At 41.7% G+C, this 17040-nt stretch overlaps 1 protein-coding gene across 1 annotated transcript; it reads left to right on the top strand.

The window, feature by feature from the left end:
• The first annotated feature begins 5817 nt into the window (after positions 1-5817).
• Positions 5818-14090, top strand: nes (nestin). Its single transcript, XM_046043910.1, has 4 exons — positions 5818-6754; positions 8063-8187; positions 9955-10028; positions 10696-14090. The coding sequence occupies exons 1-4, from the start codon at positions 5924-5926 to the stop codon at positions 13479-13481; spliced, it is 3816 nt and encodes a 1271-aa protein (XP_045899866.1). The 5' UTR covers positions 5818-5923; the 3' UTR covers positions 13482-14090.
• The last annotated feature ends 2950 nt before the right edge of the window (positions 14091-17040 follow it).

The following is a 17040-nucleotide window of genomic DNA, read 5'->3' as shown; positions in this document are numbered from 1 at the left end:
ATATAACTGAAAAGGGCCAGTGGATTACATTTGGAAAGAAGATTCAAATTTGAATGTAAAATTCTCAATGCAGATGACACAATCTTTTCAGTTCAATCAGTTTAACATTTATAGACAACAGTCCACAATCAACCCCAGCTTAAATAAAAACCATCTCCAAAATGTCATACTGCTGATTCCTCCTCTGGATGCATCATCTTATTTTTACCCAAAGGGGGATAAGCAAATGTTTCACACAAGAAATGTTACTTACAGGACAAAGAAAAATAACTTTATTATTTTATATTCAGTACAAATTCCCACTATATTCACTATCTAGTATTATTGAAGAAAATGCCAGTGCAAGAAATCACCACTGCATATGAGGATGATCACATACAGATCAGCCACATAGAAGCTGACCCGTGTTATGGCCCAGGCAGATCTGAACATGGTGCTGGTTCATAACACCCTCAAGCACCATGTGTAGAAATTATTAAACAAAGATAAAGACAAAATAAAATAAAAAATCCTACCTTCAGGTGGAATGGTTGTTATTTTTGATCACAACTGAAGCGTAGTTGACCTCCTCCTCCGCCATCGCTACAGTCCTTCTGTTGTGTTCTGTCTGACTTGTGTCAGTTTTATTACTGTTATCATTAAACCACAGAGCATCCTCTTAAGAGAACTGGTTGTTTCCCCTGAGTCTGTCACTCACAGCTTTGGAATGAACAAGAAATTTGCATCTTTTAGTGGCTGGATATGAACTTTAAACCATATACAATGTGCTCTTGTATTAACAATTTATAAAAGATAACAAACAATGTGCATACAGTAAGAGTTTCACTAATCTTTAACCTTGGGTATTTGCATGATGTAGTGTCAGAAAACAATCTATGCTGTCTCCAAAATAACTGAATCAACTCACCCACAGTGGTGATAGAATCATTTTCAAGCTTGACTGACTGGACTTGTGTGTGGCAATTAGTGTCTGCAACATATCAAAGTCTGACGTTGCCAATTTTTAAATTTTCTTTTTTTTACCAAAATGAAGAAAATCCACCCTCCATCCTGGTCCAGGGAAAGATATCTCGGCTGTCCCCAATTTTACTAATATACTAATATTCATGATCTCCAGGTGATGATTCTGGAGACCTGTAATCTAACCCAACTTAAAATGAAATATTCATATTGTCACATTTTCCTAGTTCAGCAAGCTCTTTCACATAGTGCAGATCATCATCAGCAACACCTACAGTATATTAAGGAACTGATTATTTCAGGTAAGAGAGGACAAATAAATAATACAGAGTTCAGGATTTACATATTTTACTTCCTCTTTTTGCAGCCGGTCTCGCAAAGTTGCCTTAAATTCGTTATTTATAACTTGATTCCAGTTCCATGTAACTTTATACAGGGAACAGAGCAAAGATCAGGGGAGGGTCCCCCCAAAAAAATCTAGATCATGAACTCTGAACTGTACGTGTTCACTAAGGGGAAATATTGGCCTATAAGTAGACTAGATGAAAAATCCTAAGTTTTCTTCAACTGCTAACCTGCATTGGTCAAAATTGAAGTCACATTGTCAAAACTCTTCACACAGTTAGTGAAACAGAAGTGTATGTGGACCAAACAGTGAATCATTTTGCATTGCTTTCACACAAAATGCATTCAATGACCATTTTCTCCAAAATCCATGAACTCTTTTCTCATTACTACTTCACCACCTGCAATACACTGTATATCTGCAGTACTTTCCAAAGTACAAGTGTAACAATTCGCCTTACACTAAGACAGCAAGGGAACGTACATACGCCAAAGATAAAGGTTACGGGCGGATCTGATGCCTGTTTAGGCGATTATATTCAGCAGCCTGCTTACCTTCGTTGAAGAAGCCCTGCCTAAACCAGATAAGCGACTAACTTGCACTTGTACACACTTACAAAAATTATATATTAACGAAAAAAGTCCATAGGATGGGTTTCACAGCGTGTATTTAAAGATATATCAGGTTACCCCACGGCGGGATATTTGTCGCTGGAGGCTCGGCCGCTCTCCGACGCATCAAACCAACATTACAGACATTATCACCGTTTCCGACATACATGCAGTTCACCCTCCAAACCCCCAATGTCCCAGCAGTTCAAATGTTCATTCCAATAACTTAAATCGTCCGGATGGAGCCAAATGTCCTCCGGTGGAAGAAGGAAAAAAGGAAAAATACCAAGGTGAAGTGTGGCGAGCCGCCGCAGTCAACAATGTTCCACAGTTAACTTACGCAACCTCGACCCAGTCTGTTTAGCTGATGGGATGATGTAGTAGTCCAGAAAAGTCCAAGCATATGATCCACCAACAAAAGTTCCTTTGTTGCGTCCCTCTGGCAAACCTCACACAGAGCCCACTAAACGCCGACTGCTTCCACCTGTTGCGCTCTAGAGTTCCCCCCTAACGTCACTTCCCACTCTCCTTTTAAAACCTACCCTGTGGCAAAACAATAATGAGTGGGGGAAAAAAAAAAATACATAAAAAGGTCCTTACAACAATCCGTGATACACCACAGGCTTCTGATATACAGTTGCTTTTTTTTTCCCCACGTGAAGGCACAACCAATACACATAAAGCAGGTTTACCAACACATTAAAAGCTGTACCTGAAGGCAGAATAGGCGACTATTACACAAGTTCAAAACTGTTAAAAACACATTCAAAACAGAATGATTGCAAATATCCTGCCGTTTTGCATTAGCTTCGTAGATATTGTAGCAGACCTAAATTTATTAGTTATGCATTTTAATAAATTTCTAAGAATTGATACCCAATTATGAATTTTTAAGATTCATAAAATCATTTTATTTAATTCCTCGTTTTAGGGTACCACCGGAGTTGTTATAATACTAGAGTCTCCGGACCTCTAGGTAGTTTTAATAATTATACAATTATTACTAGTGATCAGTTAGTTAATAATCGCTCAATTATCTTAAATCAGTCAGTCAGTCTCATATCTAAAGGGTCAATTCTCTTGGCAGGAACTATAAATAGGCAACACACACAGCTCTTGGTTATATTACAGTGAATTTATTCTCTAACTAAGGTGATAAAAGATGGTTGGATACAGGGAACATAAACATTTGCTGAACAATGAGCCGGGAGGTTCGATTGTGGGAAGCATTTGACTCATACGGCATAGAAGAGCTAATGAAAGTAAACTAATGCTATAATTTTAGGAGTTAAAATGGACATCTGATCACAGAACGTGTGTTGAGTCTTACTACTTGTCGACCGTCTGCTTTTGGCCTGTTGCTGGTCCCACTCTAGCTGCCGATCCTGGCTTTTGCTAGGGATTCTCCGGGGTTCTCCGTGTCTGATTGAAAACGCCTCCTCCATCTGGCAATTCGGCTGTTTTCAGGTTTCCTTCGTTGTAGCTGGCGAGACCACGTGGCTTGGTCTGACCTCGGTGAAGTTGGCTCAACGAAAAAGGCTTAAAATGGAACTTGGTCTTTCCTGAATTAGCCCAGTATAACTTAACGGACTGATAACTTTAACAAACAAAAGAAATAAAGAAAATAAAACAAACTGAAGGCAGATTGATGTCGCGGCACTTCAGGTGTGTAGCTTCAAGCGAACAAAGGCCTGTTTGTTTCGCTGGCCGAGTCTGGGCGTTGCCTGGCGAGGCACGCCATGCGCGTGCCGAAGCGTCCAGCGAGCAGAGCAGAGTGGAAGAGCCAACAGCGAAGAGAAGAGAGGGGGAGCGAGGTCGCGTGTCGCTCTTTTGTTGCCTGGGGCGTGGTTCCCCAGGGGGCGTCTCAGGTTTCCCATGGGACTGCCTTTCTAAACTTAATGTCTAAAAGAAATCTATTTGCGCGTATTATAATCAAACATTTTCCACAATCGAACCTCAATGGTTGAACGGTTGTACTGTTCTAGGCATTTGGTAACAGGAAACACTATTATTACACATTACACACACATTACACATTATTGGTCAGGATATTTATACATTTAACGGCATTTCCGACGAGGGCATGTAATACTTATTTCGCCCACTTGGGGGAGCTCAGGTTACATGAGGAAAGCTTGGATTACATTAGATGAAGGAGTGTCTTGCTGAAAATAAAAACAGATAGCAACAACAGTTAACATAACTACTCAAATAGAGGCAAACGTAATCAGGTAACTAAAGATTTAATTAAATGCTTTGAGTCTTTGGAGTCCTTTTACATTGAAAGTTCAGCTGTCCTGGACCATGTCACACTTGGGTGAGACAGGGGTTTTCCTTTTTGATGTGGTAATAAACAAAGAATAAGGTCAGTTGCCACGGAAACGTGTGTGGGGGGCCAGTTTTGATAGGCTGTTCAGGGAGATGCCAATGGCTGGTGCGTGTCTCTTTGTCAGTTTAACAGTCAGGCCCCGCGTTATCAGCTTTGGAATCAGAAAGGTGCCAGTTTTATGGTCGGGATAGCACTTAGAGAAAGCAACTTTGACCCCCTCCCCTTCTTCTCTGGGGAGGAGAAAGGAATTTAGGGTAGCTCCAAATTTATTCAATGTAAAATGCACAAATCCCTTCACTACAATATATATAGAAAATCTTAGTAGAACATTTTTGTACATTTTATGTTTACGTTTATGTGTGTAGAGAAACGTGTGTAGTGTTTTGAATGTGGTTTTACTGTAAAACTGCAAGCTGAGTGTAAAGCAGGAAACATGCTTGTATTTTAGCAGAATTGGTTGAAGGGGTTGGTGCATCAATTACAGGCTGTGGTCACTGTGTCTCAGGTACCAGTGTTAAGAAAAGAAAAACTGTATTGCAGCACTGAAATTTCACTAACTTCATTTTTAACAAGTAAATTACTAAATGCATTTCTGATTCATTCTTGTTACATATACTATAGTACAGTCAATGAAGTGAAAATATGTTATTCTTATAGTTAGCCCTCAGGTTGACATTCCTGTTACTGTACTGGGCCACAGATTCATATTCACAGCACAACAGATACCTTCATAAATTTACTGTAGGACACATTTACAAAAAAAGTCTAATAGACATATTTATTTAAAAGAAAAATGCAGATTATGATGTGTTCAACCATTTGCATGTGACTTACTCACAATAAACTTGTGACTGGGGGGTAAGACTACTCAACAGAGAGCCAGTATGCTGTTATACATTGTGATCAACATGACATACAGTAAGCAACTGATAATGTAGGAAACAGAAGACAAATGTACATAATAATTTAGATAAATGTGTCAAAGCATGTGCAATTTACAATTTCTCAAAAGACTGAGAAATTGCTTTTACATATGATGTGCACACGTGACTAGATGATGTGGAGGTTGAACAAGGAGGTTGAGTGACTTTTGGAGGTGAGATTAACTGTTTGGACAGGATGCATGTTGGTAATGCAGACTGTGTGAAGCGTTTTAAAACGTGGCTTCAGTTCTGACCATTGCATCTTAGCAATTGAAAAAAAACTGTAATACTAGAGCAGATTGTACTGTGTAATGAAAGGCTGTTGCAGTGTTGCAAGATGCCCACTAGATGGCATCACTGAGTACAGTGCAAGGTCTGTAAAGTCTGAGACTTTTAATGAAGATTTTTATTATCACAATCTGTGTGAGAATTCATTCCCTTTACTTTCCCATCTCATCCAGTGTTCCTACTCCAACCCTCATCTCCTCTCCCCTCCCTCTCCAGCCTTCAGTCTCCTCCCTCTCCATCCCTCCTCCCCATGTGCCCAGCCCCTTCATTAACTTTAGTATGAAAGGGAAGCCTCTTGCTGGCAGTCACACTACCAGAGCCCCACAGGAGCCTCACTCACAGAGAAAAGCCCCGCACACACTGACTCAGGCCTGGACACGGGGATACAGTGTGCTGCTAAATCATAATCACTTTACCTGTGAGTGACGCCTTGCTTTGCTAAATCTCTTTATTTTCTACCACAGACATGGAGCTCCACAGTCTGCATAGAACCTTTCATCACAGCCACCTGGGTGAGGAGAAGCACCAGATGCTGAACCTGAACAGACGCCTGGAGACCTACCTGAGCCGGGTCAAACTCCTGGAAGAGGAAAATGCACTGCTTGCAAAAGAGCTCCACGGTCTGAGACGCAGCAATCAGGGAGCCTCGATACGAAGGAAGGGTCTGGAGGAAGAGCTGCGGAAGGCGAGGCTGGAGGTGGATGTAGCCTGGAGGGACAGGGTCCACGCAGAGCTGGAGGTCGGCAGGCTGACCGAGGAGGTCCAAGCCCTGGACCTGCAGAGGCAGAGGGAGGCTCGGGACCAGGTAAAAGCCAAGACAAAACTGGACCAAAGCAGGAAGGAGCTGGAGGAGGAACAGAGGGCACAGATCTGGCTGAGGGAGAAGGTCAGTCAGCTGGAGCATGAGATGAGGCTCCTAATTCAAACCCATCAGCAGGATGTGGCCCACTTGGAGGCCACTTTGACTCATTCCAGAGCCACAATGTCACCCACACTGGCTCAAAGAGGCAACCAGACACCAGACCTTCTACAGCTGGGACAGGAGTACTCTGAGAGGGCCACCAGGGCACGGCAGGAGGCAGCAGAGGCCTATGAGGGGCAGTTAGCTCGGCTGGAGGAGTCACTTAACCAGGCCAGGAGCCGTTTAACCCAAGTGGGCCAGGAGAAGACCGAGAGCCAGCTGAAGCTCCAAACCCTAAAGAATGAAATCGCCTCAGCTCATGATGTCAGGCAGCATCTGGAGAAGACTGCAGCCCAACAGGCAGTCAAATACAGTCAGGAGATCCAGCAGCTCCAGGTGAGAGCAGAACATACAGATCCTTTTCATTGTACCTGTAAGCATTTTTATAAAGCGTGGGCCCCGCTTTGTCTTTGGCAGTTAACAAAGGCTGTAACTAAGAAATATTTTCATTTTTGATCGTCTTTTACATGAATAGGTTAACTATTTACTTATAAATTACAAATGCACGTCACAACTGATCAGAAAAAAAAGTCATTCTAGTTCTCATTTCTTAAGTGGCTAAAAAATTGATTCTCACCACTGATTCCTTTTTTCTAAGTCGACTAATCAATGAAATAATCATTTTAGCATTAACGTCACGTATATACATCTATATCATCATAGTGTAAGTTGATCAATATATACTATCATAGAGCAGATAGATTTTACACTTTTCTGCTCATTAGAAAGGTCCATTTCAATAATTGCTTTTTAAATTGGGGAACTTCTGTCATGTGAAAACAATCATCACAAGGTCATCAACTGTTGCCCATGAAACGTGCAATCTCTCACAGTGTATGATGTCTTTGTCATAGCTTAACATGCTGCAAATAGACAAGTAATCAAGTGACAAACCACAGGGGAATGTGAACAGTTGATAATCAGCATCTGCACGACTTCAGTCAGTGAGAGAAAAAGGAGTTTACTATTGTGCAATTGCATGTCAGTTACATGGCTGGTCAGTTATTTAAAGATCAAATAATTAATCACCAGATCTTTTCATTCTCACTTTAATGACTACATGATATGTTGAATTGTTTTTATAATCTCATTTCCATGTGAATATTCAAGGCCGTAATATTCCAGAGCTTTTGTGAGTTCTTCCCCCAGAGGCTCTCCTCCCTCTGTATGCTCATTTAATATTCTGATGGAATGAAAACATTTGGGTCTGAAAGAGACTGGGGGACTACATATTTATAGGTTGGGGCTGTTGGGATTAGTTCTGGGTCACAGTGAAGTCTGAGGGGTGAAGCACCCTTAGTAAGCACTTTTTTGGACAATGCTGCTTTCGCCCACTGTGGTCCTGGGCGAGTAGCAACAAGGTTACATCGACTGTAAAAGTTTGCAGGCTACTAACAAAACAATGTGACATGTCAAAATGAAAGTATTAACTGGTTCAACTATATTACAACAGCATTATTGTTATTTTCAGCAAAACCCGTCTTTACATCAGTATAGTTAGAATAAAGACCTTAACATTTGATCAACGCACAGAATATGACTAACGACAGCGCAGAGAATGTTGTTTTTTACCCTTCCATGTGAGAATGCTTTCTCATACCTTTTTTCCACCACCTTTGCCTATTTCACTTCCTGTTTTGGCAGGGGCACTTGGAGGGCCTTGAGGTGGAGAAAGAGGAGCTGGGCCAGCAGATTGATAGTCTCCTCCTGGAGAACCGACGCCTGCTGCAGCTGAAGATGTCTCTGGGGCTGGAGGTGGCAACTTACAGGTACGCTGCACTGTCAGCTGCTTTTATAAAGAAAACCGAGGACTGAGATAACATTAATACTGTTTTCATACCTGAGCAGTATCACCAGTGATTCAAGTGATTTTGTGATACCCACTATATTGCAACAATTATATCTCTGAAACATATCTAATTGAAATATACTGTAAAATACAAAAGCTATGTTATACAAACGAGGAATCAATGATGTTGCATTTATTCTCTACATCATGAACAGCCTCAGTTTAGAGTTTTATGCACAGCTGACAAGAAACAATTTCTACCAAATTGCACTCGTTACCTTTTAAACACACTCAGCAACATCAACACATGCAGCATAATTCCAAAGTCAAATTGCCCTATGGAGGCCAAAGTTTGACCTGACATGTCAGCTTTTTATCCTGTTCTTCTAGCATTTACGTCAAATGTATTGTGATTATAAGCCATTATAATAGGCCTGTTGTTTTGATCATTGCCATCACAGCTCTTCATAGTAGGATGGTTTTTATGAAATGTCAGTCACATTGCTGTGAAAAAGGAGACGCTTTGGCTTCAAACTTTGATGTAAAAGCATTCCAACTTCACCAGGGTGGATGGTCAAAGAACTTACCAGGCATGGGATAAATGTTGCATTGAATGTTGATTTCAACATGCTAAAAGTTAAGTGCACCAGATATTTTTGATGTTTGTTGAAAGCCGCCTCAGTGATAGCATGATGGGAACTGACTTGCCAGTTTCCTTTCACGGAAATTATGTTAGAATCAGACATTTGAATTAAAATAGAAGTTGAATAAAGTACCCGTGCCTCAAGATGAGATCTGGTTGATCAGTTTTTGTTGTCTATACTGGTTACAAAATATGCCATCACAAGCATCCAACTGAGCAGTCACCACTACTATGTCAGCACTGATTTAGGGGATTAGTTAAATGCATTCTAATGCTGCTGCTCAGTAACAGTGTAGGCAATCACTGTTCCATCGGTGAGAGAAGCTGAGAAATTAAGATCAGTCCAGAGCATGTGGAGCTGTCTGAACTAAAGGTCATCTCATTGAAACAGCAGCCTCGGTCGTCTTGGCCAGAGTAACTTATCCATTATGAAGCTCTACAGGGGTGTCTCCTTTCACCTTCTCCCCCCCTCCTCAAAATATTGACCCTCACCCTTCAGTGAGAAGCTACAGATTTATGAGCTATGGGACTCTAGAATAGCAGCAGAGGGGAGTGGGGAGGAAAAACTAGAGGACAAATTTCAATGTCATTCACTGCACATGAAATCTGATATTTTAATCAAACAGGATCTTCATCACAAAAAAACAGATACATACATGCATTGAAATGCTAGACATGCAGGTAATTTTGAGAATATGTGTTGGAATGCAGACTGGTGTGGTCCACGTGTGTGAATGGAGACTGTGGTATTAGTGCTGCATGGGCTCCTCACAATATCTGATGTCATTATGTGTGTCGGTGTGCATAAATGTCTGGGGAACAGGGGGGGAACGAAGGGGGGGGGGGTATTGATGGCAGAGGTTTGTGCGCTGCAGATGGCTCCTCAATGGCAGGCCCTTTCCTTCATTACCATAACAACAGACCTCACTCTGTTCCTGCTGCTCAAAAGCAACAAAAGCTGCCCTTCACTCCTCTTCCCACCGCCGCTCTGTGTGCAGCATCATGTCAGAATTCACCAGTTTATGGCACATTGCAATTTTAAACATCCCAATATTCACATGTGTGTGAGATGTAACCTCCTTCTCTTGTTGTCCGTCTCTACAGAGCTTTGCTGGACAGTGAAAGCATCAGGGGAGACAACTCTTTCTTACATCAGCCAAGAAACATTTTCATCACAGGTAAAGGTAAACAATATCAACAAACCAGTGCCGGGTCAGTGACTTCACTGCTGCAGTTTGTGAAACCTCAATATGTCTCATAAATCCTCATATTTATCTCCATTCTCCTTGTTACATTAATCCTCCCCCTTTGTAAGAGTAGAATTTCACCTAGTCTAACTAAAAGCCCCTCAGAGTGGGGGGACATGTTTGATACAATTTGTAATAGCATTAGTCTAACTGGGCAGGGTGGGTGGGGGTCTTGGCTAAGGGAGCTGAAGTAGGCACTCTGGGTCCTGTAATGCAAGCCACCTAAAACAGCCCCCCAAAGATTATTGAGCCATATGGCTTTGCTTTCCGGTAACTTAGACAAGGGTGGAAGGAAATTTCGATCAATATCTCTCCATTAGTGTCCAACCTCCATTAAGAACACACGTTTTAATGAGGCTTTGGGGAGGCAGGTTCTCCACAGTATCTCTGTTACGTTAAGATACAAATTACTAAAATACTAGTCACTGCTGTGTAGATATCAAATATCGTAGGAGACAGATTTATTTGGCAGAATTGTTAAATAGAAATATGTTTGTTTAATTTTCAACTCAATGTATTCAAGAGACATCAATGCAAGTCATCATTACAGTAGGTAAGTTAATTGTGTATTCATGAGCTCTGCTCTTGTCCTCCACAGATGCAGTTTTCAGTCCTCAAGGGGTTAAAAAGAATTACCAGACCCAGCTGTCTGCTAGCCCCAAGACCATTTACCACTCATCTGTCCACAGCATAACAGGAACAGGACCAACAGTGATAACTGCAAAACCGGTAACCCTCACTAAAACAACAAAGATTTCCACGAAACATGCAAATGAAGACACAAAGTCAGCAACATGGGAAACCCCTTATCCAAAAATACTGCAGGATGAAGCCATTGAAAATTTCAGACCTCAGGAAGTTGATGAGAAAGCAGCCTGTGCTGAGCCTCTGTCATCTCCTAATAAGCAGGAGGCTCTTACTGAAATAACATCAGGGGGCAAAGAAGAGGTTAGTGTTGAACCTCCTGAGGAAGGACCAGTTGTTGAGTCAGTTGTTAGTTATCAGGTTGAGTCTGGCCTCAGCCCTGAGCCACCATTCAATGATGAAGTTAGTCAGCATCAGTTTACCACACCCAACCTTACACCATACCATGTCAAAATGACAGAGGAGCGCAGTGGTTTCTCAGATGACTCGGATAAAGATGAACCTTTTGAAATACCTGCTGATAAAGAAGATATGCAAGACCCACCTGCTCCAACTGATGCATTGGTAGAGAAAGCCTGTATAAGCAAAGAAGCAGAGTATGTGCAAGGGAAAACCTCAGATTCTGAAACTGAGGCGCTACTTGAACCAAACTTTGAACCCAGGACAAGCTGTTCAGTGTCTGAATGTGAGCCTGAAGAAAGTGTGTTTAACACAGACTTCAGCCAAGATGAAAACATCTTAGAGGAGGATGCAGCTGAGATAAGACAAGAAATAAGCTGTTCTGTAACAGGAACAAATGAGATGGCAGTTGAGGATATGTTGTACCCTGATGGAGAAGAGATGGATACATGGGATAGCGTAATAGAAAGGAAGGTTGATCTGAAGACAGATGATGGCATAAAAAAGGATGAAGAAAAACATCAGCACGCTGAACCAGAGGAAGACATATCAGCACAAGAGCATGAAAAGAAAGAAATTAGGCAGGATGTTGCCACGGATGTACAGCAAGATGACAATGTGGCCTCTTCAATAATGGACACACAAGTAGACGACGATGGACAGTGTGCTGCGTTAGACCAAGAGCACGCATTGCTACCTGACAATGAAGAAGACGACGATGAAGAGGAAGATTCTCAAAATGTCTCTGTATCATGGAGGACCGAGCTAGAGAGCGACAGCTACGCTCAGGATAACACTATTGCAGACACTCGTCCTCTGATTCGATACAAGAGCGATGAGGCGGAAGCCAATACTCAAGTGTCACACATGGATGAGAGTGAGTCTAGTGAAGGTGAACAGGACAAGAAGACTGGAGAGACAGGAACTGGGCCGTGGAGCGAAGGCAAGTCAAAGAACTTTGGAACTATGGAAGATCTGTGCGAAGAAGTTGAAGGGAAAGAGTTGGATGAGGAATTTGATCTGGGACATACTGATGTTGATGACAGGGGTGCTGGCCACGGCATGACTTTAAGTGAGCACGCAAAACTGGTGAACAATCCAGACACAACAGAAGAAATAATCAGAAAACTCAGTGAGGGACATTCAGGTGAAGAAATGGAAGAACTCACCAAACCCATGGTACCCACAAATGTGGACTACGATGAGGAGTTAGAGACAGACAGACTTGTGGAACAGGAATTAGAAAACCTAGCCACAGACAGCTACAGCGCTCACTTTGCGCAGCAGCAGGTCTGTGAGAGCGAGGAGATGCTACATCTGCAAGGCAAGTCTTTCGATAAAATGGCCGAGCATGAAGAAGCTGGAAAAACAAAAATGGAAGACAATATAGTTCAATCTCAAACAGACACTGTGGCTGATGAGGAGGTCCAGCATAAAGATCAAGAAGTCATAGTTGCTCCAGAGAAAGGAGAGGAGGAGGACGAACACTGTGTGTCCATGGTGACACATGCTGATGTAACAGAAGATCACTCAACCATAACACCTGATATGGAAGAAATCAACAACGACCCTAACTCTGTGTCACAGGTAGAAGTAGATCAGGAAAACCTGCAGGATGTGGCAGTCCCCACTGAGGTGAAATATGTTGTACCTGTGGAAGCATCCGGTGTTTCTCAAAAACATGTAATGGAGGATGTTGCAGACTGTCAGGAATTGCCAGAAGTTCCAAAAACAACTGAATGGGAAGTCCTAGAGAACCTAAGTGAGGACTTTGAAATCAGAGATCAGAATGAAGACTATGAACAATGTGATAATGTGCTCGAGTCAGCTGAAAGTTATCTCCATGAAAATGAAGGCTCTGATGAGGACGTTGTGATTTCTAAAGAAGAGCCCCTCGGAATTTCCCCCAACGTCGTGCTTGACGAAAACGACACCCTTGTGGCGAAGGACGCAACAGAACTATTAAACACAAATGGCAAAGACAACGACCTCCAGGGTTTCTTGAGCTCTGGTGTAAAGAATGACTTCTGGGTGTCGTCCTTGGAGACCGGTGCCACCTATCAACCGGATAATGCCCACAATGAAGCAGCTGAGCAAACAAATCTGAATCTAGGGTTTACTGATAACCTGGTTTGGGGGAATTTTGAAAACCCGAATGTGGTTAACATTACCTCCACAGTGGATATTAACTCATCTAAAGCCCTGTCCATTAAGAAAGAGCAGGAGCAGATGCATTTGGAGGAGAAGCAGGTGTTGTGTAGAAATGAGGGGGAGTTGGTCCATTCGGAGGAGTCTGATGTTGAGGGGGAATCCTGGTCATCTGGGGAGGAACCGGTATAGAAAGTATTGAGAAGTTTGAGTTAAACTAGTTTTAGATCAGTGTTATAGGAAAATTACTTTTTCTGCATAATGCATTTACTATGAAAACCAAAGCCGTGCCTTGGTGCGCACATCTGTGACGCTAACCACCAGTGTGCCAATTCTATCCATAAAGATACCCAGCTCTTGCCTTGTTTCCTTAAACTGACAATTTTTTCTCCAGTTCTAATTGTTGAACTCTTTTTAGTTTTCAGTGTGCATGTTATGGAAAGAGGGTTGGGTATTTCTGCATGAGGGAACAGCATGAAGACAGAACAAAGAAGGTCATTTGAAAGTCAATGCATTTTATTGATTGCTGCCTCATCTGATTTTACTGACTGATCAATGAGACCAGAAGGGAAGTAAACCCTGAAGAGCTGGTTTTCACTGTGTATCAAACAGACAGCTAGTGTTTCTGCTGGCGAGTTATCCGATTTCACCACACAAAAAGTGACTCATCTTTGCATGTTTTACACATTTGTAGAATGAAAAGATGGTTGTTTTCAAGTTTTATGTTAAAGATATGACTAAGCAAACTGTCATGTTTGTATTTGGCTGCTCTGTATTAAACAGATAGGCTTATGACCTCTTTGTATGTCCATCCATAAAGTTTTTGCTGCGATATATTTACAATCCAAAATAAACTGTAGAGTCATTATATGCTCCGAGTCTCATTGTTTGAACATCTTTCTTGTTTTTTGCTTGCAGTGCACCTCACACACTGACATAACCAAAATAGATGTAAACAAATAATTAAGGACATTTCATTTTTATTCAGATTTTACCCCTGTCTGTCTTAACGCTGCCAGTGCCTAGGCATGCTAGAAAAAAGGGTTCATCATAAGAGAATGGTTGTAACATTTTTGATGGATTTTGATTAATACCATCTGCACAACAACCAGTCATAGTCATAGCTAACTGTTTAAGGTATTTGTGTTCTAAGTTAGTTGTTAACTTCACAGTATTGCTAACAGAGAAATGCCACTTCTCATGTGAGCTTGAAAAGGAAATGGGAGTCTACGATATTGCATCACCACAGCTCTTTTGTGATTGGTCAAACTGACAATGCCAAAGCAATTTATTGATATTCCCAAAGTTATGGTCTTGAAATATAATCCCGAGTCCTCAATGCCCGAGACCAAGACAAGACCGAGTAAAAATGCGGTCGAGTTCGAGACAAGACCAAGACCATCAATATGTGGTCTTAAGACCGGTCTCAAGACCAAGACCGAGTACTACAACACTAGTTACTAAATATCCAAATTAAAGGTTGGGCACTAGACAGGAGAATAATCTTGATCTTAACCAGTCGAAATAGCCTGGATAGCTTGTAAATACACCAGTAAATAAACAAAACAAAAAACCCTACCAAGCATCAATTCAATTTTTTCAAATAAAGCAGGTTGTATCAAGCCACGTGATTTTCACTTATTAACACAAAAAGACAAATTAAATCAACAGAAACCAGTCAAACCAGCAAAATTAAATGACTTGCAATGAAGCAGTTTAGTTCAATTAAGTTGAGTTGTGAGTGTGTGTGTGTTTTTTTGGGATCTAATGTGTATGAGGGTAGAAAGTGCAGGGTTAGGTATTACGTACCTTAAGATAAGGCAGGAGCATGAATGTAGCCTGGAGAGTTACAGGAACCGGACCAACAGGACAAGGAAGTTCCCAGCTGCATCTGAACAGGTCCAACAGCCTCTTGCTCAGGAAAGTACAAGAAATCCAGCCAGTTCTTGGTACCACTGCCACTCCAATTACTTTTATATACATCCATATTGGATTAAACTGCTATTTATCTTTCTCCTTTTGTCAATCTCACTCCTTTACTCTCAGCAAATGTTTGTTTCCCCCTTCCCCTAGCTCACAGGTGTGTCTAATTTATCACTTCCTTTTCAACCTTCCTTCATGTCAAGCGCAAAAAGGGCTATATGTAGTTCTTCTTCTACCCCTTTTTGCCACAAACCTAAAACTTGAAATAACTGAAAACTTAACCTAATAAGTCAAACGCTGACTTTGCATTCCTCATGGGACACAAAACCCAGTCTCCAAACCACCTCCCAACAGACTTTGTCGATAATTAGCCTATATAGCCACACGTCAAATGCCCTCTCTACACAATAAAAGGCTGGTGTACTCCATCCACAAGAATCCATTTTGCCTACTGTTGCTGTAGGCAGAAGACGTCCATTGACGGTCCTTGAGTGTGGCACATAAGTGTACACATAGCTAAAAGACCACCTTCAAATGTGGTCTGAGCAATCGGATCGCAATGCATCCTGAGTGCATTCACAACTGTACTCAAAGCTGCCCACTTGTGATCGGATCACCCAAGACGCTGCCAGGTGCAAACAGGGCCAAATACAGCCCACTGATAGCTGAACTGATATTTTGATGCCAGAGTTTACATTTCTGGTGAGTTAATGTTAGCATCCTACTAACATTTCTTTTGTAAATAAAAATGTCGGCAACTCAGTGACGGCCTGAATCCATTAACTCTTACAGTCTTGTAAAATGCCTTTAATGATATTTTATTGCTTTAGGACAAAGGAAGCACTTTATTTTACATGTCCAGCATTTCCTAATCATTTGCTAGAAGTGTCCTGGAAAGAAAAATGTAATTCCATACTAATTATAAAGAAAATAGAGACAGTGTTCAATTAGTACAATTTATCACCAAGAGATTCTTTCTGTAAGTGCAGAGCAGGTCAGCTGAACATGCAAAAATAGTAAGGATGTCTGCAGGCAATCATATATGGAGAATTAAGTTACCAAACATAAATTAATAATCAGTGAATATTGATTTGGCTTTAAATGGATCAGTTCATTCAACCAAAATTTTTCTATGCATGAAATTTTGCTCTCTTTCTAGAATTATTATTAAACTATAGACTGAGCAGGGTAAATATAGATTCATGTGAAATTAATCATGCAATACCTTTTTGCTAGCAAATACCAGGAGGAGGTCAGTAACTATGCTGTTGAAAGCATGAATCTCTGTTATTGTAGGCAGGCCTCTAAAACTATAAACCTCTCCAGAATACAGTTGCATCCTCAAAATGAGTTCAAGAAACCACCAGCTGCCGCCTTCTGCCTTCCACCTTCCACCAGCAACATCCTTCTATGTTTTCTTTCTTTCTTTGTGTGTGTGTGTGTGTGTGTGTGTGTGTGTGTGTGTGTGTGTGTGTGTGTGTGTGTGTGTGTGTGTGTGTGTGTGTGTGTGTGTGTGTGTGCCTGGACTTGGCAACATCCCAGCTTCTCTGACCTTAAAGCAGGCCCTCTACAAGCGAACAGCCGTCTCATGAGACGCCCAAGGAAAAAGTAGAAAAGTGGGAACAATGTGTGACCTCACCACCTCTCCTCCCTCCCTACTCTCCCTCCACCCCCCTTGTCATTCAATAGTCAGCTTTCTGAACAATGGTGCCTGTTTTAGCGGGTGTTTGCCTCCTCACTGCCCAAATCTGCCCAATGAGAGATTCGGTGAGGAAGGAAACCGCAGACGGTGGTATTCAATGTGAGAAAGCCGGAGTGCTGGAATGGT

The sequence above is a fragment of the Micropterus dolomieu genome, linkage group LG03 (genome assembly GCF_021292245.1).
Source record: "Micropterus dolomieu isolate WLL.071019.BEF.003 ecotype Adirondacks linkage group LG03, ASM2129224v1, whole genome shotgun sequence".
In the NCBI taxonomy this organism is placed as follows: Eukaryota; Metazoa; Chordata; class Actinopteri; order Centrarchiformes; family Centrarchidae; genus Micropterus; species Micropterus dolomieu.
Note: the sequence above shows the minus strand (reverse complement) of the source record. Positions and strands in the feature narration are given on the sequence as shown.

What these genes read in the sequence shown, in the direction of transcription:
- nes (XM_046043910.1), top strand. Translation starts at nt 5,924, where the DNA reads ATGGAGCTCCACAGTCTGCATAGAACCTTTCATCACAGCCACCTGGGT. An exon ending in AGGAGATCCAGCAGCTCCAG is followed by an intron (nt 6,755 to 8,062) that starts GTGAGAGCAGAA and finishes CTGTTTTGGCAG; the next exon opens with GGGCACTTGGAGGGCCTTGA. An exon ending in CTGGAGGTGGCAACTTACAG is followed by an intron (nt 8,188 to 9,954) that starts GTACGCTGCACT and finishes CCGTCTCTACAG; the next exon opens with AGCTTTGCTGGACAGTGAAA.